Source organism: Podarcis vaucheri (assembly GCF_965113315.1).
Source record: "Podarcis vaucheri genome assembly, chromosome: 2".
Taxonomy (NCBI): Eukaryota; Metazoa; Chordata; class Lepidosauria; order Squamata; family Lacertidae; genus Podarcis; species Podarcis vaucheri.
In genome coordinates, this window is record NC_138760.1 from 133,345,282 (window position 1) to 133,368,380 (window position 23,099).

Here is a 23,099-nt window from a genome sequence, read left to right on the forward strand (position 1 = left end):
GCTTCACTCGGCGGAGGTAGCGATCGACTCTCAGCGCCGCGCCGCCCCCCGTATCCCCTCCGCAGCCTTTAAAAAGGCTCTTCGTGAATCGGGGGGCGTTTAAGGCACCCACCGAGTCTTCAGTCCGCAGGCTTCCGCGCCTGCGGTTTTTAAGGGTCCCCGTGTCGCCGGCACGGCAAAGACCCATCCTCCGCTGAGCCGATTCCCTCCGGAGCTCGGAGGGGATCCGCCATTTCCAGATCCTGCCAACCCCAGAAGTCATTCTTGATAATAACTTAGTCTTTGGTTCTAACAATTCTGTCTCTAGTTTCGATTTTTCCACCTGGAAGCCTGTTTTTTTTTTATCCATCTTAAACACCTCCTGAATTTGGGCATAATGAAACCAATCTTGCACCTTATCCTTTAGTCTTTCATAACTCTGTAACCTCCAATTATCTCCAATTTTTTCTATTATTTCCCCATATGTCGGCCAGCCGACCTCCATATTGGGTCTTTTCCGAGCCTTGGCCTCCACTGGTGATAACCACCTCGGGGTCTTATTTTCTAACAAATCCTTATATTTTATCCAGACTATAAATATTGCTTTTCTGACAATATGGTTTTTAAACATTTTATGTGTCTTTACCTTGTCGTACCACAAATACGCATGCCATCCTAGGGAATTGTTAAACCCTTCCAGATCTAGGACGTCAGTGTTCTTTAGCAACAACCAATCTTTCATCCAGCAGAAGGCTGCAGCTTCATAATATAACCTTAAGTCTGGCAGGGCAAACCCCCCTCTTTCTTTTGCGTCAGTTAGTATTTTAAACTTTATTCGGGGCTTTTTGCCCTGCCAAACAAACTTTGAGATATCCTTCTGCCACTTTCCAAAACATTCCACTCTATCCACGATCTGTAAGGTTTGAAACAAGAACAACATCTCTGGCAAAACATTCATTTTTATAGCTGCTATTCGGCCCAACAAGGAAAGTTTCAGTCTTGACCAAATTTCTAGATCTTTTTTAACTTCAGACCAACATTTTTCATAGTTGTCTTTGAATAAATTCAAATTTTTGGAAGACAAGTTAACCCCCAGGTATTTCACTTTTTTGACCACGTTTAACTCCGTTTCCCTCTGAAACCCATCTGTTTCTGAAGGTGTCAAGTTTTTTCCCAGTACCTTAGTTTTTTGTTTATTCAACTCAAAGCCCGCCACCCGACCAAATTCCTGAATCAGTTCTAAAACTCTTTTTGTACTAGACTCTGGCTCCTGCAAAGTCAAAACCAAGTCATCTGCAAAAGCTTTCAGTTTATATTGTTTCTCTCCGACCTGTACTCCTTGTACCTGCCGGTCCTTCCTGATCATATTCAAGAGCACCTCCAGGACAGAAATAAATAATAAGGGGGAGAGAGGGCACCCTTGCCGTGTTCCTTTTTCAATTTGAAACTCTTCTGTCACCACATTGTTTACTATCAACTTAGCTTTCTGTTCTGAATAGATTGCCTCTAAACCATTTTCAAACCCCCGTCCCACTCCCATCCCTTCCAAGTTCTTCTTCATAAACTTCCAGGAAATATTGTCAAAGGCCTTCTCCACATCAATAAAGATTAACACTGCTTTGGTGTTAATATTAGTTTGCAAGAATTCCAAAATATCAATGATGTTCCTGGTATTGTCAGACAAATGTCTACCCGGGAGAAAGCCTGCCTGGTCCTTATGAATTACTTCATTCAGAACCTTTTTAAATCTATTTGCCAAAATGTCTGCAAATATTTTGTAATCCACATTAAGGAGTGAGATGGGACGGTAGTTCTTTAGCTGAGTCTTTTCAGTTTCCACTTTGGGTATCAATGTAATGAAAGCTTCTTTCCACGTTTCTGGTGCTCTCCCACCGTCCATAATCTGGTTACAAACCTCCATTAGTGGTAATGTCAAATAGTCTTTTAATGTCTTATAATACTTGGAGGTAAGTCCATCAGGGCCTGGAGACTTGCCCAGCTGCATATTCTGAATGGCAACCTCAATTTCCTGTTGTGTTATTCTATGATTCAAGATTGATCTCTTTTCCTGAGAAAGTTCTGGTAGGCCGTTGGCTTTCAAAAATTGGTCCATCTCGAACCCTTCCTCGGGCCCTTGCGTATACAGTTTTTTAAAATATTTCTGGAAACACTTTCTAATTTCACCTGGTTTCTGAATGTTTTTCCCTTCAACCTCTAGATTGGTTACATAGTTCAATTTTTGTCTTTTCTTCAACTGCCATGCTAGCAGTTTTCCACATTTATTTGCTGATTCAAAAGATCTTTGTTTCATTTGTTTAATTTTCCATTCCACTTCTTGGTTTATCAATTTCGTATATTGTGATTGATAAAATTTAATTTCTCTCAAAGTCTCTTTTGATTTTGGGTCTAATCTCAATTTTTTCTCTCCATCTTTTATCTTCTCTAATATCTTATCCTTTTTTCCATTCCAGAGTTTTTTCTTAATCGTGTTCTGTTGTATCAGAAACCCTCTCATTACCGCTTTGCTTGCGTCCCAGATTATTCTCTTTTCCACCGAGGTGTTCAAGTTAATTTCGAAATAGTCCTTTAAAGCTTTTTGGCCCTTCTTTACAATCTATTGATCTCTTAGCAGGTTGTCATTCATTCTCCATCTGAAGGAACCAGCTGGAGTAAGTCTTAATTCCATTTTCAGAGCGTTATGGTCGGAGCAAGTCTTTGGGCAGATTTCCACTCTTACAATCTTAGGTGCCAGCCCTCTAGTTACCCAAATCTGGTCGATTCTTGTCCATGACAGGTGGGCCTCAGAGAAGAATGTTCCCTCCTTACCTAGGGGGTTCCTTGTCCTCCAAGTGTCAATCAAATCCATATTGTCAGTCAATTCAAAAAAGGTTTTAGGTAATCTGCCGTCCTTAGTCAAATTTTGGTTCTGGGACTTGTCCATTAGGGTAGAGACCACCCCATTCATATCTCCCATCATAATGATGTTAGTATAGTCCAGATAGTCCAGCAATGTCTCATGCAGTTTCTTGTAAAATTCCGATTTCCCCTCATTTGGTGTATAAATTCCTAATATCAAAACTTTTTCTCCTTGAATTTGTGTTTCAATTGCCAAAATTCATCCGTGTTCATCTTTAAACAAAATTTTCGGTGACAGATTCTCCTTTGCATAGATCACCACGCCTCTTTTCTTGACTCTATCTGATGAAATAAATTCTTGGCCCAATCTTTTGTTAATCAACACTTTCCTTTGGAGTCTTGTCACGTGTGTTTCCTGCAGACAAATTATATCCAAATGTTCTTTTTTCAAAATATGAAAGATCCTTCTCCTTTTCTCCGGGGAATTTGCGCCATTAATGTTCCAACTATATAGCTGCAGAGACATCCTGGGTCGATCTGTTGTTACTCTATAATGGGGTGTCCTCTTTTTCTTCCGTACCTGAGGCAGAAGGTAATGGTTCTACTCCAGGCAGTGGTTGTGGCCAAAGAGCCGCTATCCCTTTCTGTAGGTCCTCTCCGTGGTCGTGCAGGAACTTCTGGCTATCTTCTTTTGTTTTAATTTTAATTTTCTTTCCTTTATAGGTAAAAGATAAACCTTGAGGGAACTCCCACCTGTAAGGTATCCCGTTGCCTCGCAGTAATCTTGCTAGATCCGTGTATACAGCTCTGAGATCCAAAAGTTGTTTTGGTATATCCTTATAAATTTCCACTCTCTTATCTTGGAACTCAAGTGATTTCTTAAAGTGAAGGTCCAATATTTTGTCTCTCTCCTGTTTAGATCTCAAAATGATCAAACAGTCCCTGGGTCTGTCCTTCCTTGTTACTCTTCCCAATCTAAATGCAGTTATTATTTTAAAGTCCTGATCAACTTTTATACCCCAGAACTTAGAGAACTCCACTGTCAAGTAACCAATCAGATCTTCTTTCTCAAGTTCTGGGATAAGACAGAGTCTCAAATTATTTTCCCGATTTCTCAATTCGACCATAGACAGGTAGGCTTGCTGGTCACTGATGTGTCTATGAAGTGGCCTTACTTCCCCTTTTATTTCCTCAATTTTTTGATTTGCTTGGTCAGCTTTCAAATTGGCGGCTTCGGCCAATTTCCGATTCTCAGATGCTATATCTTTAAGATTTCCAATTGCTTGTGAATGTTGTGTCACTTGTTCAGTAAGTTTTGTAATGGAGGATGTGGCTAAATCAATTTTTGCCGTCTGATCATCCACCTTCTTGTTTAAAATTGCGAATTGATCTAACATCTCTTTTAGTATGGTAGACTCAGATCCTCCTGCAGCCATATCCTCTGTTGTAGTCTGTCCAGCTTCCTCTAATACAGCTGGAACGGATGATCTGCGTGTTTGAGTTGTCAAAGTTGTTTGCACAAGTTGTCCTTTCCCTGCTTTCGCTTTTGCAGCCCTTGTTTTCGGTTGGCCACTCATTCCACACCTGTCTATGGCTCAAGGTCAAACTATCAATCTTCCCATGGGAAAGACAGTCCCTCAATATACCAAAGAAAACCGCAGAGAGTCAAAATAAAATTTGTTCCCAGGCACTTGTAAATCCAAAACTCCACTAGAGGGAGTATTATTGCAATTCAGAAAGGAAAGAAAGAAATTTGTCCGCCATTAAAGTCCCTGCAGTCCCAAGAAGTTTAACAACAGAAGTTTAACAACAGTCCTTTTTCTCTTTAAAACTTACAGAGCGTTCGCAGGTTGCCACAAAGTCTCTCCAAAAGGTGTCTGCTACAGTTCTTTAAATGTATCCTCAATAAGCACCCAAAATGTATCAATTTCCACTTTAGATACAGTTCCCGCAGCAACAGTTCTCTTTCCCCCTGCCAGCCCGATACTTGGCACTTTAAATTTTTGTAATCCAACAAGGAGGAGAGGATTCCCAGTTTAAATCAATGCCATGAAAAAAGAAGAAAAACTTGCCTTTACCCTTTCGGTTGCCAATTTCATTAGCGCACGATATTTCCAATTTTTATGTCCCTTTAAATTGCTTCCAGCTGTCAGTTTCTTTGCCTTTGATCTTTAAGCAGTGCGGAAAGACGGACTTCCTTTTTTCGTCCCCCGCTTTCAGCCAAATTCCCGAATTTGTAATCCAAAAGAGAGTAATCCTTACTCACGAGTAGATGGTTTGTAATCCAATTCAAAGGAAGAAAGGTCAGCGCTCATCAGCAGCAGCCGCGCGGCTTCACTCCCGCAGAAAGAGCGATGAACTCACAGCACCGCTTCCCCTCCATGCTTCCGGAGCCCCTTACGGGGTCCCTTCTTCGTTTCGGGGGTCGCTCCAGGTGCCCGCCGAGTCCCACGGCCACGAGCTCACTCTACTCGTGGTTTTTCTTAATGGATCGTCGCTGTGCCGTAGCGTACGATCCTTTTCTGCGGAGCCCCTCTTCAGAGACTGAAGAGGACCGCCATTGCCGTTTCGCGCCGCCCCCGGAAGCCGAAAAGAAACTTATTTTGAAAGCATGGACAACCCCCCGCCCCCGCTACTGGCTAGAACATTGCAGTTAACTATTTTTTCCAGTTCCCCCGACTCAGCCGCTGAGGAGCTGTCTCCAAGGGAGGAAAGTGCCAGCACATCAGATTTATTATTTCCTTCAAATGTTAGCAAGACACTGGGGGAGAAATGGGACAGAGGTCAGCTTTGGATTTCTAAAATCTAAGCATTTTAGTTCTGCTGAAGCCTTGAAGCCTTAGCTATTAAAAACCAGTTAGATACATGGATATATGGATACATATGGATATATATGATTATATAGAAATCATAAGGGTAAAATTATTCCAGGTGGTCTTGCCACATGGGGAAAACTGGGGTTTGGTTTTGACAGCTCCCCAACTCCTTCCAGGTGAAAATAACAATTCTTGGGGTGCCCTACCTTAAAGTGCTTTCCAACTTTGCTGGAGTCTAGCCCTGCGGATGCTGGATTGATCAGAAAACGCGAGACGGCAGGCAAGCAATGAGGAAGCAAATCAGTGGCCAGAAGGGCTGATCATTTATTTGTGCAACAAAGGTCTCAATCTCTAAGGAGAGCAAAAAAAGAAAAGGTCCAGGACAAAGATTACGTGAATTTTTAATAGTTCCCACAACACATTTATCATAGTGTCATCAATACATCACAGGTATGTCCAGGAAGAGGAGTGGTGTTGGGCAGAAATCTGTGATCCAGACATGCCCATGTCAATCACACCTTGTTTCAACATGCATCTAACACAAGGAAAAGAAAATATCATCACTGAGGTCCACACCAATTGAGTGTCAAAAACAGTAAAGCATTAAATATTAACAACTTCCCTAAACAGAGCTGCCTTCAGATGTCTTTTAAAAATAAGATAGCTGCTTATTTCCTTGACATCTGATGGGAGGGCGTTCCATAGGGCAAGCGCAACTACCCAGAAGGCGCTCTGTCTGGTTCCCTGTAACCTCACTTCTCGCAATGAGGGAACCGCCAGAAGGCCCTCGGCGCTGGATCTCAGTGTCCAGGTTGAACGATGGATGTGGAGACGCTCCTTCAGGTATACAGGACTGAGGCCGTTTAGGGCTTGAAAGGTCAGCACTGTAGCAGGAACCCCCCCCCCAATCATTCAGTTTGTACAAACTTCACACACATTCACACTCACACACTACACACGCCACACTTCTGTTATAAATTCATAGAAAAATCAACCATACATCGGATTTGCAGTGTTCCATTTTTATTTTACTCCATATGACAAGGACTATCAAAGGGGGGTGGCTTGGTTCTGGTCAGCCATAATCCCTTCACCATCCCAGCACATCCACAGGAGCCCTGCCCAGTTGCTATGTCAACCCTGATGATCCCAGACAGAAGACCATCAAGATCACAAAGAACTTGCATATGGGAGTGGATTCAGCACCAACAAAGGACAATGATCAGATCTTCCCTCTGGGGGCAGGAAACTGCAAACTCCCCTTTGTCTCCTGGAAGTGACTCATGGGCAGGGGGAAAGGAGGAACCTGCCAGGTGACAGGACACTCAGGTTACCACCACAACTCCTTCCTCAACCCCTCCTTTCTGTGATGAAGGTGTGATGTTTCTGGGGGTGGGCTTGACCTAGAGGGTGGCAATTTCAAAAGTCTTTATAAGACTTTGCACACCATTTTTCTTTGTCTTTCCTCTCTCTTGCAAATGAGGGGAACACCCTGTTGCAACAGTTCAATAAAGGCCAAGCCTACAGGCAGGCTGCTGTTTTGCTCCAAGTTATAACTGGTTGGTGTCTTTGTTTTGTCCAAGGGAGCACCAACACTTTGAATTGTGCTCAGAAATGTATTCAAATATTCCTCTGCAGTAAAGAAGGCAAATGGAAGCCTTCCCATTGTCTTTGTGCTTACAAATACTGCCTTAAGGAGGGATGAACAGGGTGAGCCTGTGACCTGGATTCAGGAACTAAAGTATTTACCATCACAAAAGAATGCCCAGGCTGCCCAGGTAATGCAGCTAGTGACCATTAACAGGTATCCTTGGGGACAGGTTTTCTGCTGTAGACCGCCTCCTGTGATCTATTCCTGCTGTAGACAGTCTCCTTCTGTATGATATTGGGGGGGTGGTCTTGGGTGGGCAATTTCAAAAGACTATATAAGGCCTTGCACACCTCCCTCCTGGTTGTGGTGAGGGGGGGGGGGACACTGTTGCAATAAAGATCAGGCTTACTAGCCGCTTTGCTTCTCCATATTCTCTGCTTGGCCTCTGTTATTTTCTCCTACCTATATGGAACCCACTTAAGGACTATATGGGCTCTTGGATACCCCATAAGGGGAAAGGAGCAGGTTTTCCTTATAACAAAGGTCGTAAGACTATGTTTGGTTGGCACGCTTATTTATGGCAGGATAAAACTAAAACACACAAGAGCTCTATGAATCAGGTTATTCAGAAAATCCTTTTTACAGTATGGGATAAATATAATAATATGCTGGAAAGAAAAACACCTCTTTGGCTCCAACCCACAAAAGCAACAGCTTTTTTAAAAAATGCAATACGGAAGAAGCAATGGGCAACTTACAGAGATCTTTTGGACTTTTCGGAAGAAGAAATAAAACTGAATAAACAGGATGAGGTGGGAGGTGTGGTGGCGGATTGGTTTCAATACCATCAAATCATCTTGTTTGGACAAGATGAAGGGAGAGGCTCACAGTTTGGAAGAGATATTATTGAGAGGAAAGAGAAAGTGTTTCCCAAATTTCAGGCAGAAAACTGTCCAATCTGAAGAAGTGTGCATGCACACGAAAGCTCATCCCCAGAACAAGCTCAGCTGGTCTCTTGGGGACCCAGCCAGGCGCCCCACGACCCCAGGGAGAATGGGGGGCCTCAGTCCCACCCCCAGCCCTGCTTGGGGTCCTCATTCCCCTTCCCGCCAAGGCCTCGGGGGGGGGGCAGGGCAGCTGAGCATCTCTCGGCCCCCCAGGGAAGAGAAAGGGGAGTCTGGCGGTGCTGCTGCTGCTGCCCAGGAGATCTTGCAGGTGTTGGGTCCCCCCCCCTTCCCCCCTGGGTCGGGGCCTGGATCGGGGCCCCTGTCGACGGGCGACCCCAGGGAGGGCGCTTTCCTTGGGGGGGTCTCTTTGTCCTCCCCCCTTATCCCCCCTTCTATTCCCCCCCTTCTCTCCCTCTTTACCACTTGGTCCTCCGCCTCCCTGGCTCCAGATTAGTCCGCTTTCCTTGTCTACAATAGAAAGGGCGGCGGCGACGGGGGGGGGGAACTCTTCAGCGACGCCCCTCCTCCCCTTTCCTGGAAACTTCCGGCGCATTCAGCAGCGACAGTTCCGGTTCCTTTTGGGATGCGCTTGCCCCTAGAGCTACGTCTATAGAGCAGCCCCTTCCTGTGTTGGGATGGGAAGAGGACGGGACGGCGCTGCCTCGGGGGCTCCATGGGGGCCTGGCCCCCCTCCTTCCTCCTCCCCACAGCCGGGGTCGAGATGGCTGCGGGGGGGGCATCATATCTGGGGGTGACCTGGGTTTGCGGGGAGAGAAGGAGGTGGTTGTCAATCTGCAAAGAGGGAGGCTGGGAGGGGAGAGGCTGAGTGAGAAGGAGGGAAGGGCTGCCCCTCCCCCTGTGGGTCAGGAGAGTGGGGGAGGGGCGGACCCAGGGAAGCCCAGGGGGGTCCCTCCTCCCCCCCCAGCCCAGGGGGGGGGGTCCTCTGTGAAGCCCAGAGATGGACCCAGCCTGGGGGGGGGGGGAAGAGACATGGGGCTGCCTGAGAGAGAAGGGGCGCTTCCTCTCCCCCCTCCTCCCTCCCCCCAGGCTCTCCTGCGCCCAGAGACCCCCTTGGCCCGGCTGCCCCCTCGCCAGGCAGGGAGAAGAGGGTGGGGTCCCCTTCCGCCATGAGAGGAGTGCAATGGGGTTGTGAGGGGGGGGGAGAGAGAGACCCCTTTCTGCCCCCCTCCCAAGAGGGTCCCCGTCGTGTCTCTGAGGGGCGAGAGAGGAGGAGCCCCTCCCCCCGCTGCAATGGGGTTGTGAGGGGGGGGAGAGAGAGAGACCCCTTTCTGCTCCCCTCCCAAGAGGGTCCCCGTCGTGTCTCTGAGGGGCGAGAGAGGAGGCGCCCCTCCCCCCGCTGCAAGGGGGTTGTGAGGGGGGGGGGGAGAGAGAGACCCCTTTCTGCTCCCCTCCCAAGAGGGTCCCCGTCGTGTCTCTGAGGGGCGAGAGAGGAGGCGCCCCTCCCCCCCCGCTGCTTCTTCTTCCCCTCAACGGCTTTTCCCGCCTTTTCCCAACTTCCCGCCCTTCGGGATCTCAGCCTCGCCTCAGTTTCAGGCGCCGAGGAGGAGGAGGCAGATTCCCCCCGGGATCCCTGCTCTATGAGGGGATTTCTTCTCATTCGCCCTGATTTCTGCTCAGATATCTTGCTTTTGGAGCTTCTCTGGAAAGAAGGCTGTATAAAAAGCCCCTCACCACCGCCCGCTTCCCATACAGTATGTAAAAGTCTGATTTCTTCCCATTTGCTGTGTATAATTCTTTTTTTTTTAATAAATTTTTTATTGGTTTTACAAAAGTTTTTTATAACAAACATATAAAAAGACAAACAAACAAGCATAATTTCATAATATCTTTTCTTAAACTTCTTTTCTCAGACTCCCCCATACCGCCCCTTTCTGCATCCCCATGTCCATAGTTTTATAGCAACTTATAGATGTTTTTCCCCCCAACCTAATTCATCTTAATCCTTTCTTTAATCTAATCTTACATCACTGCAACCCTTTCTTTCTGAAAACCTCGACATTCTAACATTCATCAAGTTTGTAATAGTCCTTGAGATAAATTTTAAATTTCTTCCAGTCTTCTTCCGCAGTCTCCTTTCCCTGATCACGGATTCTGCCTGTCATCTCAGCCAATGTCATATAGTCCATCACTTTCATCTGCCACTCTTCCAAGGTGGGTAGATCTTGTGTCTTCCAATACTTTGCGATGAGTATTCTTGCTGCTGTTGTAGCATACATAAAAAAAGTTCTATCCCCTTTTAACACCAATTGGCCGACAATGCCCAAGAGAAAGGCCTCTGGTTTCTTAAGGAAAGTATATTTAAATACCTTTTTCATTTCATTATATATCATTTCCCAGAAAGCCTTAATCTTCGGGCATGTCCACCAAAGATGATAAAAAGTACCTTCAGTTTCCTTGCATTTCCAACATTTGTTATCAGGCAAATGGTAAATTTTTGCTAGCTTGACTGGGGTCATGTACCACCTATAGATCATTTTCATAACATTTTCCTTTAAGGCATTACATGCCGTAAATTTAATACCGGTGTTCCACAACCTTTCCCAGTCAGCAAACATAATATTATGACCAATGTCCTGTGCCCACTTAATCATAACTGATTTAACTGTTTCATCTTGTGTATTCCATTTCAACAGCAAATTATACATTCTTGACAAATTCTTAGTATTGGGTTCTAACAGTTCTGTCTCTAGTTTTGATTTTTCCACCTGGAAGCCAATTTTCCTGTCTTGTTTATAAACCTCCATTATTTGATAATAATGGAGCCAGTCTCGTACTATAGGTTTCAGTTTTTCATGGCTCTGTAGTTTCAGTTTGTCTCCGTCCTGTTCCAAAATCTCCCAATACTTTGGCCATCCGGCCTCCATATTGAGTTTCTTCAATGCCTTAGCCTCCAAGGGTGATACCCATCTAGGGGTTTTGTTTTCCAACAAATCTCTATATCTTATCCAAACATTAAACAACACTTTTCTGACAATGTGGCTTTTAAAGGCCGTATGCGCTTTGATTTTGTCATACCATAAATATGCATGCCAACCAAATGTGTTATTGAAACCTTCTAAATCCACTATGGCAAGTTCTTAAAGAAATGGGAGTGCCTGATCACCTCATCTGTCTCCTGCGAAATCTCTATGTGGGACAAGAAGCTACAGTTAGAACTGGATATGGAACAACTGATTGGTTCCAAATTGGGAAAGGAGTACGGCAAGGCTGTATATTGTCTCCCTGCTTATTTAACTTATATGCAGAATTCATCATGCGAAAGGCTGGGCTGGATGAATCCCAAGCCGGAATTAAGATTGCCGGAAGAAATATCAACAACCTCAGATATGCAGATGACACAACCTTGATGGCAGAAAGTGAAGAGGAATTAAAGAACCTTTTAATGAGGGTGAAAGAGGAGAGCGCAAAATATGGTCTGAAGCTCAACATCAAAAAAACGAAGATCATGGCCACTGGGCCCATCACCTCCTGGCAAATAGATGGGGAAGAAATGGAGGCAGTGAGAGATTTTACTTTCTTGGGCTCCATGATCAGTGCAGATGGTGACAGCAGTCACGAAATTAAAAGACGCCTGCTCCTTGGGAGAAAGGTGATGGCAAACCTAGACAACATCTTAAAAAGCAGAGACATCACCTTGCCAACAAAGGTCCGTATAGTAAAAGCCATGGTTTTCCCAGTAGTGATGTATGGAAGTGAGAGCTGGACCATAAAGAAGGCTGATCGCCGAAGAATTGATGCTTTTGAATTATGGTGCTGGAGGAGACTCTTGAGAGTCCCATGGACTGCAAGAAGATCAAACCTCTCCATTCTGAAGGAAATCAGCCCTGAGTGCTCACTGGAAGGACAGATCGTGAAGTTGAGGCTCCAATACTTTGGCCACCTCATGAGAAGAGAGGACTCCCTGGAAAAGACCCTGATGTTGGGAAAGATGGAGGGCACAAGGAGAAGGGGACGACAGAGAATGAGATGGTTGGATGGTGTTCTTGAAGCTACTAGCATGAGTTTGATCAAACTGCGGGAGGCAGTGGAGGACAGAAGTGCCTGGCGTGCTCTGGTCCATGGGGTCACGAAGAGTCGGACACGACTAAACGACTAAACAACAACAACAAATCCAAGATATCTGTATTCTCGAGGAGCATCCACTCTTTCAGCCAGCAAAACGCTGCTGCTTCATAATACAGTTTTAAGTCCGGCAGGGCAAATCCCCCTCTTTCTTTTGCATCTGTGAGTATTTTAAATTTTATTCTGGGCTTTTTGCCCTGCCAGACAGATTTCGTAATATCTTTCTGCCACCTCTTGAAACAGTCCATCTTGTCAATAATCTGCAAGGTTTGAAACAAAAATAACATTCTAGGCAATACATTCATCTTAATAACTGCAATTCGGCCTAACATTGACAATTTCAAGTTTGACCATATTTCTAAGTCTTTTTTAATTTCTGACCAACATTTTTCATAGTTATCCTTATACAAATTCAGGTTTTTAGATGTCAAATACACCCCTAGATATATCACCTTCTTAACCACCGTCAGACCTGTCTCTTCTTGAAACTTCTCCTTCTCCATATCTGTTAAGTTTTTCCCTAAGACTTTAGTTTTTTGTTTATTCAACTTAAATCCAGCTACCTGTCCAAATTGTTGAATTATTTCTAGCACCCTTTTCGTACTAGTGTTTGGCTCTTGCAAAGTCAATACAAGATCATCTGCGAATGCTCTTAATTTGTAATGTTTAACTCCGACCTGTACCCCTTTAACCTGCTGGTCCTCTCCAATCATGTTCAGCAACACCTCCAGAACCGAAATGAAAAGCAATGGGGAAATTGGGCACCCTTGTCGTGTTCCTTTTTCTATCTTGAGTTCCTCAGTTATTACATTATTTACAATCAACTTAGCTTTTTGTTCAGAATATATTGCACCCATACCATTCTCAAATCCTTGCCCTACCCCCATCCCATGAAGATTCTTTTTCATAAAACTCCAAGAAATATTGTCAAAGGCTTTCTCCGCGTCCACAAATATCAAAACTGCTTTAGTGTTTATGTTCACCTCTAACTTTTCCAAAATGTCTATTATATTCCTAACATTGTCTGATAGGTGTCTCTTTGGGAGAAAGCCTGCTTGGTCCTTATGAATCTTCTCCATCAGCACTTTTTTAAATCTTTTTGCTAAAATGTCTGCAAAAATTTTGTAATCCACATTAAGTAATGATATTGGGCGGTAGTTCTTCAGTTGAGTCTTTTCAGTCTCTGTCTTTGGTATGAGTGATATATACGCTTCTTTCCACGATTCAGGTGCCTTTTTCCCCTCTAAGATCTCATTACAAACTTCCTTTAACGGTTGTATCAACCATTCCTTCAAAGATTTGTAGTATCTGGAAGTCAGTCCGTCAGGCCCTGGAGATTTGCCCAGTTGCATGTCCTGAATGGCACCCTCTATCTCTTGTTCTGTTATTCTCTGGTTTAAATCCACCTTGCTTTGATGAGAGATTTTTTGTAATCCATATTTATTAAGGAATTTATCTATATCCTCTTCATTTTGTGGTCCTTGGGAATAAAGTTTTTTAAAATAGCTCAAAAAGCAATTTCTAATCTCATTGGGTTTGGATATATTCTTTCCGTCCACTTCTAGGCTTGTAACTGTATTTAGTTTCTGCCTTTTCTTTAATTGCCATGCCAAAAGTTTACCACATTTATCTGCCGATTCAAATGTCTTTTGTTTCATTTGCTTTATCTTCCATTCTATCTCTTGGTTCATCAATTCTATATATTGTGTTTGATATAACTTAATCTTCCATTCTATCTCTTGGTTCATCAATTCTATATATTGTGTTTGATATAACTTAATCTCTCTCAATATCTCCTGGGACTTTGGTTTTGATCTTAATTTTTTCTCTCCTTCCTTTATCTTTTCCAGGATCTTTTCCTTTTTCTCATTCTGTTTTCTCTTCCTTATTGAATTTTGTTGAATCAAAAATCCTCGCATCACTGCTTTACTTGCGTCCCAGATCACTCTTTTTTCCACATCGCCCTTTAGATTTATTTCAAAGTAGTCCTTTAGAGTTTTTTGGGCCTTCATGTGGATCTCCTTATCTTGAAACAGGGTGTCATTCATCCTCCATCTAAACTGACCAGTTAATGTAGGTTTCATTTCCATCTTCACGGCATTATGGTCGGAGCAGGTTTTTGGGCAGATTTCTACCCTCTTAATCTTCGGAGCCATTCCACTAGTAACCCAAATTTGATCAATTCTGGTCCAGGTCATCTTTGCTTGGGAGAAGAAGGTTCCCTCTCTCTCCAGAGGGTTCCTTGTTCTCCAAATGTCTATTAAGTCCATGTTTTCCGTCATTTCAAAAAAAGTCTTCGGAAGTCTCCCTTCCTTGGTAACTGTCAGTCTTTGTGTCTTATCCATATTTGTAGAGACCACACCATTCATATCTCCCATAATTATCATATTATAATCCAAATAGTCCATCAAAGTTTCATGAAGTTTCTTGAAGAATTCTGCCTTGCCTTCATTTGGTGCATAGATCCCCACTATCAAAAATTTTTCTCCTTGTACTTGTATCTCCACTGCCAAATATCTTCCTTGTTCATCTTTAAACATCATTTTTGGGGCCCACTTCTCTTTTACATAGATCACGACTCCTCTTTTTTTCACTTTGTCTGACGAAATGAATTCTTGTCCCAGTCTTTTGTTTATAAGTAGTCTCCTGTGAGCTCTAGTTATGTGGGTTTCTTGTAAACATATCAGATCCAGTTGTTCTCTGTTCAAAATATGAAAGACTTGCCGTCTCTTCAAAGGCATGTTCAGCCCATTACAATTCCAGCTAAGGAATTGCAGGGTCATCTTGTTATTTTTCTGATATTCCTCCAACAGCTCCCAGTTGTTGTTCTTCCTCTGTTGGTGGTGGCAGGTTCTGTCCAAATGATAGGTTCAGAATGTCTAGTGCTCTCTTCTGTTCTGCAATTGGGTCCACAGTTCCCTTCTGTAAATCCTCTCGATTTCTTTCCAAGAACCTCTCTTTGTCCTGTATCGTCTTTATTTTCACCTTCTTTCCCTTATAGTCAAAAGACAGTCCCTGTGGGAATTCCCACCTGAAGAGGATGATGTTCTTCTTCAGCAGATAAACCAAATCCTTGTAGAAAGCTCTCAAGTCCAAAATATGTTTAGGAATATCTTTAAAGATCTGTATCGGTGAGTTTCCAATTTGTAGGGCCTTTTCAAAATGTAGCCTTAAAATTTTATCTCTTTCCTCCTTCGATCTCAGGGTGATCAAACAGTCCCTCGGTGCCTTTCTGTTCTGTCTTTTGCCCAGTCTGAATGCTGTTGTAATCTTAAATTCGTCCTCCTCTAAATCTTCCCAGCAATCAGCAAACTCTTGTGTTAAAAAGTCCATAAGATTGTCTCCTTCATTCTCTGGAATTGATCGTAGTTTCAAATTCCTTTCTTTTCTTTGTAGTTCCCACAATGCCAGGGTTACGTCGTGGTCGTGCACCTTTTTGGCGATCGGTTCTAATTTTTCTTGAGTATCTCCAGCAATAGTTCTAGCTTCTTCTGCAATTTTGCGTGTTGCGGAATTTTCTTGCGTAAGCCTGTTAATAGATTCTGTATTCAAATCCAATCTTGTTGTTAGTTCTGTCAGTTTCTGTGAGTTTTCTGTCAATTTCTTGGTATTTTCTGCAGTCTGCTTTGTTAAGTTCTCCAAAGATTGGTTTATCTTAAGCAGAGCTTGCGACACTGCATCCATGGAGGCGGCTGTCCCTTTTTCTTGTCCTGTTGTTACTGTAGGGGTTATACCTGAGATCGAGCCTCTTTTCTTTTGTTGCTGTTGCTGTTGTTGAAGTTGTCTTGTCTTGGCTCTCGTACTTATCTCATCTGCTGGGCCACTCATATCCCAAGGTCGTTTCCCACGGGAGCCGTCTGCTGGAGGAAAATTCCACCGTCCCAGGCTGTAGCAACTTTTAATTTACCCTCTAGAGGGAGCAAATCAAAATGTCCACGTACGAAGACAAAGAATGTTTAAAAACAAGTATATCAGGAGACTTCTAAATGTGTATTGCAACACTTTTCCAGTAGATACAGTCTCAGCCTTCTCTAATATATTGTAACAGCAAAGTCCAAAAACTTTGTAACAGGCAGAACTTCCACTATGTAACTTTCACAGGAATTTAAAATCAGTTCAGTGTCCTGTTATCTTATAGGCAGTCCGTTTCAGGTTGGGGGCTGCAGAAGATTTCCTTTTTCTTTAAATTGGTCATGCAGCTCATAAAGTCCCTTTTTCCTCCCCTCTGCCCTGCAAGCTAGGGGGGATATCCAAAGTCCAGATGTCAGATTTAAGCAGTTAAAAACAGTGTCCCATGCGGATGCAGCTTATTAACTTTCGTTGCTTTAGTTATCATGCAGTCAGGGGGAGGGAGACTTCCTTAATTTTCGCCTTCCCCGTTTTCAGCCTAATTTCAAGTACTTTTGTATCGGATAGAGGTTCAATCTTACTCACGGGTTTTTTCAGTCCAAATTTTACAGGAAGGAATCGGCGCTCTCCACTAATGGCGACGCGGCTTCACCCTGCGGGCTGGGTGACGATTCTCAGCACCGCGCTCCCCCGTTGTCGTTCCGGAGCCTTTAAAAAGGCTCTTTCTGCGGTAAAGGGGGGGCGCTTTGGGTGCCCACCGAATCTCCTTGTTCACAGGCGTCCGCGCCTGTGATTTTAGGGGTCCCCCACTTGCCGTAGCGGGTCAGACCCGAACTCGCAGAGCCGTCCTCCTCCGGAGCTCGGAAAGAGGACCGCCATTAGCGCTGGCGCCGACCAGAAGTCTCTGCTGTGTATAATTCTTCCACCAGGACTGTAATTCTTCCCTCACTGCCCTTAAATAGCTGCTTGGGGTCTAGTTTGGGGCCTGCATAAAGAACCTCGTCTCTTTTTTCCTTTTAGCTGTAGGTATAAATTCAAGGCCAAAAGCCTTATTGATACACAATCTTCCATCCAGAGCCTGCTTACTCAGGAGTAAGTCCTACTCTGCTCCCAGTTCTGGCAGTTCTGCTAGCAGGAGGCCAAAGGACCCAGAGTGGTTTGCAACCAGGTGGTTTCCAAATGCTGCCCCTTTTGATACGTTTCCATTTATTCTTTTGCGTGGGGACTGGCCAGATTGAAACCCCCCCACCCCATTCAAAAGAAAGACTAGCAAAAGATTTCAAAGGCGGAATTTCCAAAAGATGGCACTTTGTCCTGAATTTAAGACAAGTGAATCAAAAAATCATGGGCTTTTTTGGCGTTTATTTGGGCCTTGTTTAAAAAAAAAGCTCTACAATTTTGGGCTTGTCCTGGTTTTTACTTTTTGAAATATGGCAACCCTAATTATTCTGGGCTCTGCTTTAGAGTTCGGTTGGTAGAGCATGAGACTCTGAATCTATGGGTCGGGGGTTTGAGCCCCACTTTGGGCAAAATATTCCTGCATTGCAGGGGGCTGGACTAGATGACCCTCGTGGTCCCTTCCAACTCTGCAATTCTAGGATTCTACCATGTGTAGAGGAAAGATCGCCCTCTTGTGGGCAGTGGAGGAATGATGTAATGTTGGTTGGTGGGAACTGTTCTTGAGTGTTGCCTTGTCACTCACATGCAACAGCACAACAGTCCTGTGAAAGGAAGGGGGGAGCATTTCTGCAGGCTGATGTCCATCCATCCAGCTGCCCAGGCCCCAGCACCTCCCCCTAACAGTGAAGGGTCCCAGTCTGGAAATCCTCCCTTCCTGCTGGAGATGAGGCAGTGAGGGACTCCAGACAGACAGAGGCGCCCTTGCTCTGGAATTCCCTTGCCAGCAGGGAGGCTTCAAAAGCCCCCCCCCCAATGCCTCCCCCTTCCCTCATTTACTATGGAGACTTTTCATCTTGTGGTTTGGTCATTTCAAATCCAGATTTTCTCTCTCTCCCTGCAATTTTAATACTGTTGTTGGTTTCCTTGTTTAAATTATTCTATTTACTAGTGATATTTCACATAGCGTTTGTGAATGCAAAGCAGTTGTGGCTCCTGGATAGAAATCTGTGATCCAGACATGGCCTAGTCAATCACACCTTGTTTCAACATCCATCTAACACAAGGAAAAGAAAATCCCCCCATCATTTAGCCCGGACACTGAGGTCCACTTCCGAGGGTCTTCTGGCAGTTCCCTCATAATTACAGGGAACCAGGCAGAGGGCCTTCTTGGTAGTGGCGCCCTCCCTGTGGAACACACGCCCCCATAATAATTTATTATTATTATTATCATCATCATCATCAGATGTCAAAGAGAGAAAGTAACTTTTGGAAGACCTCTGAAGGCCTTCAGGGAAGTTCTTAATGTTTGACATTTTACATGTTCCTTTGTCATAGAACCAAGCTGGCACCATCCATTGGTTCTGGCAGGGTTCTAGTTCATGGTCAACAAGATTAAACAGATGCACGTTGGGCTGATGAGGTGGAGGTGAGGGACCAGGAGTGAGACCTTGGGGTCATGTTAGGTAACTCTGGGAAATTGTTGACCCTGTGTGCACTGGCTCGGGAAACTGCAAATCTCACGCTGGGAATGTTTAGGGAACTGATTGAAAATACACCTGCCACTCTCCTAATGGTTGTAGTGCAGATCTTGTTGGCATGCAGAGGGTCGCAAGGCCAGCTGGCTAGTCCCAGGTGGGTCATCTCCCTCCAGCCGTCCCGCTGCGAAGACCCATCAGCCTCTGCTCCGATGTAAATCAGCGACCCAGGCTTCAAAGCCAGGGCACACTATATCAGCAGAGCGAACTGCGGACACAGAACAGGCGTGAGGCTTGTGGAAGCATACTACAACTACAGATTTATTAATCATAAATCAGGACAAAGAAACATTTCGTCTCTCTCTTTGTATTCTCAGAGAGACAGAGAAAAGCAAAACCTATACACACAACGGAAGTTCCCAGCATACTGTGCTGGAATGAAAACAGACATGTGACACATAACAATCCCATATCTGCTCCTTAAGGAGGAATGGAAATTATTTATGGAGATCTATGGTGTGAACACATTTGGAGTACTGTGTACAGTTCAGTATCTGGGACCTTTCAGTTTGGAGAGAAGACGAGGAAGGAAGGACATGTCAGATAGAATGGAGAAAGAGGATAGAGAAAAGCCACTCCCCCTTAAATTTAGAACTCATGAAATCCAGTGAAGCATGAAGCAGTAATGGTGGAAGATTAAAAAAAAAAGGGTCTCCCCCCTTCTCTGCATCCAGCCAGTCCATGATGGCAACAGCAACAATAAGATAATTACATCAATAGTATGCATTGTGCTCTGCTGGCAGGAGGACTCCCTCGGATCATGTCCAGTTGCAAAAGTGCAAGGAGGCTTTCCACCCTCAGGGCCCAGAGGGGGATCCTGTCTTGGGGCAGCTGGTGGAATTGGAGGAAGCTGACCCTTAGCACTCTGGGTTTGGGACCTACCTGAACCTCCTTCCACATTATACTCATCCATATTGTTTCTCGCCTGCGTCATTTTGGGGATAGCATTCTACACACACTTGCGTCACCATGTGCCCCCCTCCCAACATTGCTCTGAGATGCTCTGGTACGGCCCCTTCTTCCCTGTGCCCCCTTCCCTCATGCAAGACGTGCAGCTGGGAACAGAGCCTTTCCTGGTTCTGCCAGGGAATGCCCCTTTTATTTCTCCTGCCACCAAATATATCTATACACATTATATCTGACATAATGCATCTATAAATCAAAAGAATAGATCAGGGTTTCAAGATTACCTTCGGCATATAAGTAGGTGCTTTCAATCTTTCTGTGTCTTCATGGTTCCACTATTGCAACTATAACAATGGCAGTTATGCTGCTGTTCCTATAATATTAGTCTAACTCTGCTTCCAAAGCAACACCACCAGTCTCAGCTCCACTTTGAGCAACTCTCCATTCCCAGATACAAACATTTCCAGCTCCCTCCACCAAACACCAAAACCAGCTCACTCTCAGTCCACCCTCATTCAGAAGCAACACTACAGATTCACATTAAATATTATATTATGCTTACTATTGTGAAATTCTACCTTCAATACTTTAAATAAACGTCTAGACCACGTTACAAACAACAGAAGCTCACATACGCTGCATGCAATTCAGATTGATTTCTTGTTATTGATGTGAAAGAAAGTGTCAACTTTGAGAGAACCAGGTTCTATACTCTATAAACCATTTCTCTTCTTTGAGTTAATACATGGCCTGTAGGTGTTACCACTCTTAGAGCTCTTACCTCTCAGAGTCTTTTGATGGTTTATAATACTTCCACTACAACTGAACCTCTGTCCACTTCCCTGGGACTTATATTGTTACTCCCCTGTATGAGTTTGTTGATGTTTTGTAAAAACTCCACTTGTACTGAAGCTCCTTCCACACTCCAAGCATTGAAATGGTTTCTCCGTTCTGTGAGTCCATTGATGGTATCTAAGGTGTCCGCTCTGACTAAAGCTCTTTCCACACTCCATACATTTAAATGGTTTCTCCCCCGTGTGAATCAGATGATGGTTTCTAAGGTGTCCACTCTCAGTGAAGCTCTTTCCACACTCCATGCATTTAAATGGTTTCTCTCCCGTGTGAATATGATGATGGTTTGTAAGGAGTCCACTCCGACTGAAGCTCTTTCCACACTCCATGCATTGAAATGGTTTCTCACCTGTATGAGTCCGTTGATGAATTCTAAGTGTTCCACTATCAGTGAAGCTCTTTCCACACTCCATGCACTGAAATGGTTTTTCACCTGTATGAGTCCGTTGATGAATTCTAAGTGTTCCACTATCAGTGAAGCTCTTTCCACACTCCATGCACTGAAATGGTTTTTCACCTGTATGAGTCCGTTGATGAATTTTAAGTGTTCCACTATCAGTGAAGCTCTTCCCACACTCCATGCATTTAAATGGTTTCTCCCCTGTATGGGTCCGTTGATGTTTTCTTAGTGTTCCACTGTTAATGAAGCTCTTACCACAGTCCATGCATTTAAATGGTTTCTCCCCCGTGTGAGTCCGTTGATGAATTCTAAGGGTTCCATTGTGACAGACGCTCTCTCCACATTCCATGCATTTAAATGTTTTCTCCCCTGTGTGTGTCCGCTGATGAATTCTAAGTTTTCCATTGTCACTGAAACTTTTTCCACATTCCATGCATTTAAATGGTTTGTCCCCCATGTGTGTCCGTTGATGTTTTCTTAATGTGCCACTATCAATGAAGCTCTTTCCGCACTCCATACATTTAAATGGTTTCTCACCCGTGTGAGTCCGTTGATGTTTTCTTAGTGTTCCACTGTCAATGTAGCTCCTTCCACACTCCATACATTTAAATGGTTCCCCCCCCCCGTGTGAATTCGATGATGGATTCGAAGTGTTCCTCTATCAATGAAGCTCTTTCCACACTCCATGCATTTAAATGGTTTCTCCCCTGTGTGAGTCCATTGATGTTTTCTTGGTGTTCCACTGCTACTGAAGCTCTTCCCACACTCCATACTTTCAAATTATTTCTCCTCTCTCCTTTCACACTCCATACATTTAAATGGTTTCTTTGTTAATCCTATTGGACATCGCCCACCAGAATTCTGATTGCCTTCTCCATTGTCTTCTTTCGATGGGGTGGGGTAGGGAGAAAATCCTATTTGTTTTCTAGGAAGAGAACAAAGGAATATTACACACATGAATTACAACCTCCACTTATTTTAACATCTTGTACATTCTCTCCTGTCCTCCATATGTTCCAAATTTTTCGGAAATGCAAATGAAATAATTTAAAATAATAGTAATGCATCATCAACATTTCATAACCCTTAATTATAGTTAATGAAGCAGCATTATCTCAGAATACGGTAGACTTTTGGTGTTTACTTTTTACATAAAGTGGTTTCTCACAGGAAAGGGAGCTGCTCTATGTCTATGAACCTGGCCAATATTCATCAGGGTCCTAAGTTCACCATGAAGTTCTTCATCCTCTGCACAATAATCTGTTGGGTGTAGTGAAGGGTTAGCCTTCTGTGCCTCGAGCCTGAGAGGAGGAGACAACAAGGGAGGTAAGCCAGGACGTGAGGAAAGCAGCTTGGAATGCTGTGTACTGAGTGGAAATCGAAAGCATTCTGTTACAGCGCTGCAAGCAGAGAGAGAAGATGCAGCTTAACACGGATGGCTATTGGAGATTGTAAATACGCTATTTTGTTCCAATAAAGAGATATTAGGACAGAAGAAACGTTTGGCACTGATTTACTGCTCTTTCAACACGCGACCGCTGTGCAACTTTGCTAATTGCTAATTGCTTTACGACCTGCAGAGGCTCGCAGGGAAAGTGTGGCTGGGCGCCGAACGATAAAGCAATAAAACTATCGAAAATAATCCTCCACCCCTGGGGCCACATTTTGTCCCCTTCGACCTCTAGATCTTTATTAATCACCTGCACATTCCCTTTGGCCTCAGGAGGTCCATACTGACCATTTTGGGAGACCCATATGTAAGTCTAGTGACAAGGCTTGGTGCTTGTAGTCGGTTGAAGGAGTGCTCAGTTGGAGAATGTTCTTGGGGTTGGACCTCCACCTCTCAGCCTTGCATTCTTGAATGGAGAAAGCTGGAGATGCAGAAGGAAAGCAGCTGAAGCCTGACTGCTGGGAAGGCCAGATTGAGACACCCAGCCCAATTATGATTTATAATAATTATATGCCGCCGGGTCTCGCACCCGCCTCCTGACACTGGCTTATCTTAGCGGAGATTCCCTGTCCAAGCCTCTCTCACTGTTCTTCCTCCTTTGCCCTGGGTGGCCAAGGGCTTCCGGATATTCTAGCTCTGCTCCAACTGGGAATTATTTATTAAATTATTATACCTCTCTTCATCTGAATATCACAAGATAAAAATATGTGTGACAC

The 23,099-nt window shown here is 44.1% G+C and overlaps 1 protein-coding gene and 1 long non-coding RNA gene across 6 annotated transcripts in view; both read right to left on the reverse strand.

Moving 5' to 3' along the window:
• Positions 1–5,857: 5,857 nt before the first annotated feature.
• LOC309525857 overlaps positions 5,858–23,099 on the reverse strand; it is a 54,297-nt gene continuing 37,055 nt past the window's right edge. Inside the window, exon 2 of the long non-coding RNA XR_014216552.1 lies at positions 5,858–6,169. This is a non-coding gene — a long non-coding RNA (uncharacterized lncRNA). The remainder of the gene's footprint in view (positions 6,170–23,099) is intronic.
• Positions 19,010–23,099, reverse strand: part of LOC309525827 (uncharacterized protein) — a 31,032-nt gene continuing 26,942 nt past the window's right edge. For 3 of the 5 annotated variants that reach the window (XM_082211437.1, XM_082211435.1, XM_082211434.1), the window contains one exon: positions 19,010–21,858. In XM_082211437.1, the coding sequence (XP_082067563.1) occupies positions 20,539–21,534 (996 nt within the window). In that variant the 5' untranslated portion in view covers positions 21,535–21,858 and the 3' untranslated portion in view covers positions 19,010–20,538. Of the gene's footprint in view, positions 21,859–22,077; positions 22,569–23,099 lie in introns of those variants that run through there. The other 2 variants (XM_082211436.1, XM_082211438.1) reach the window with 2 other exon arrangements.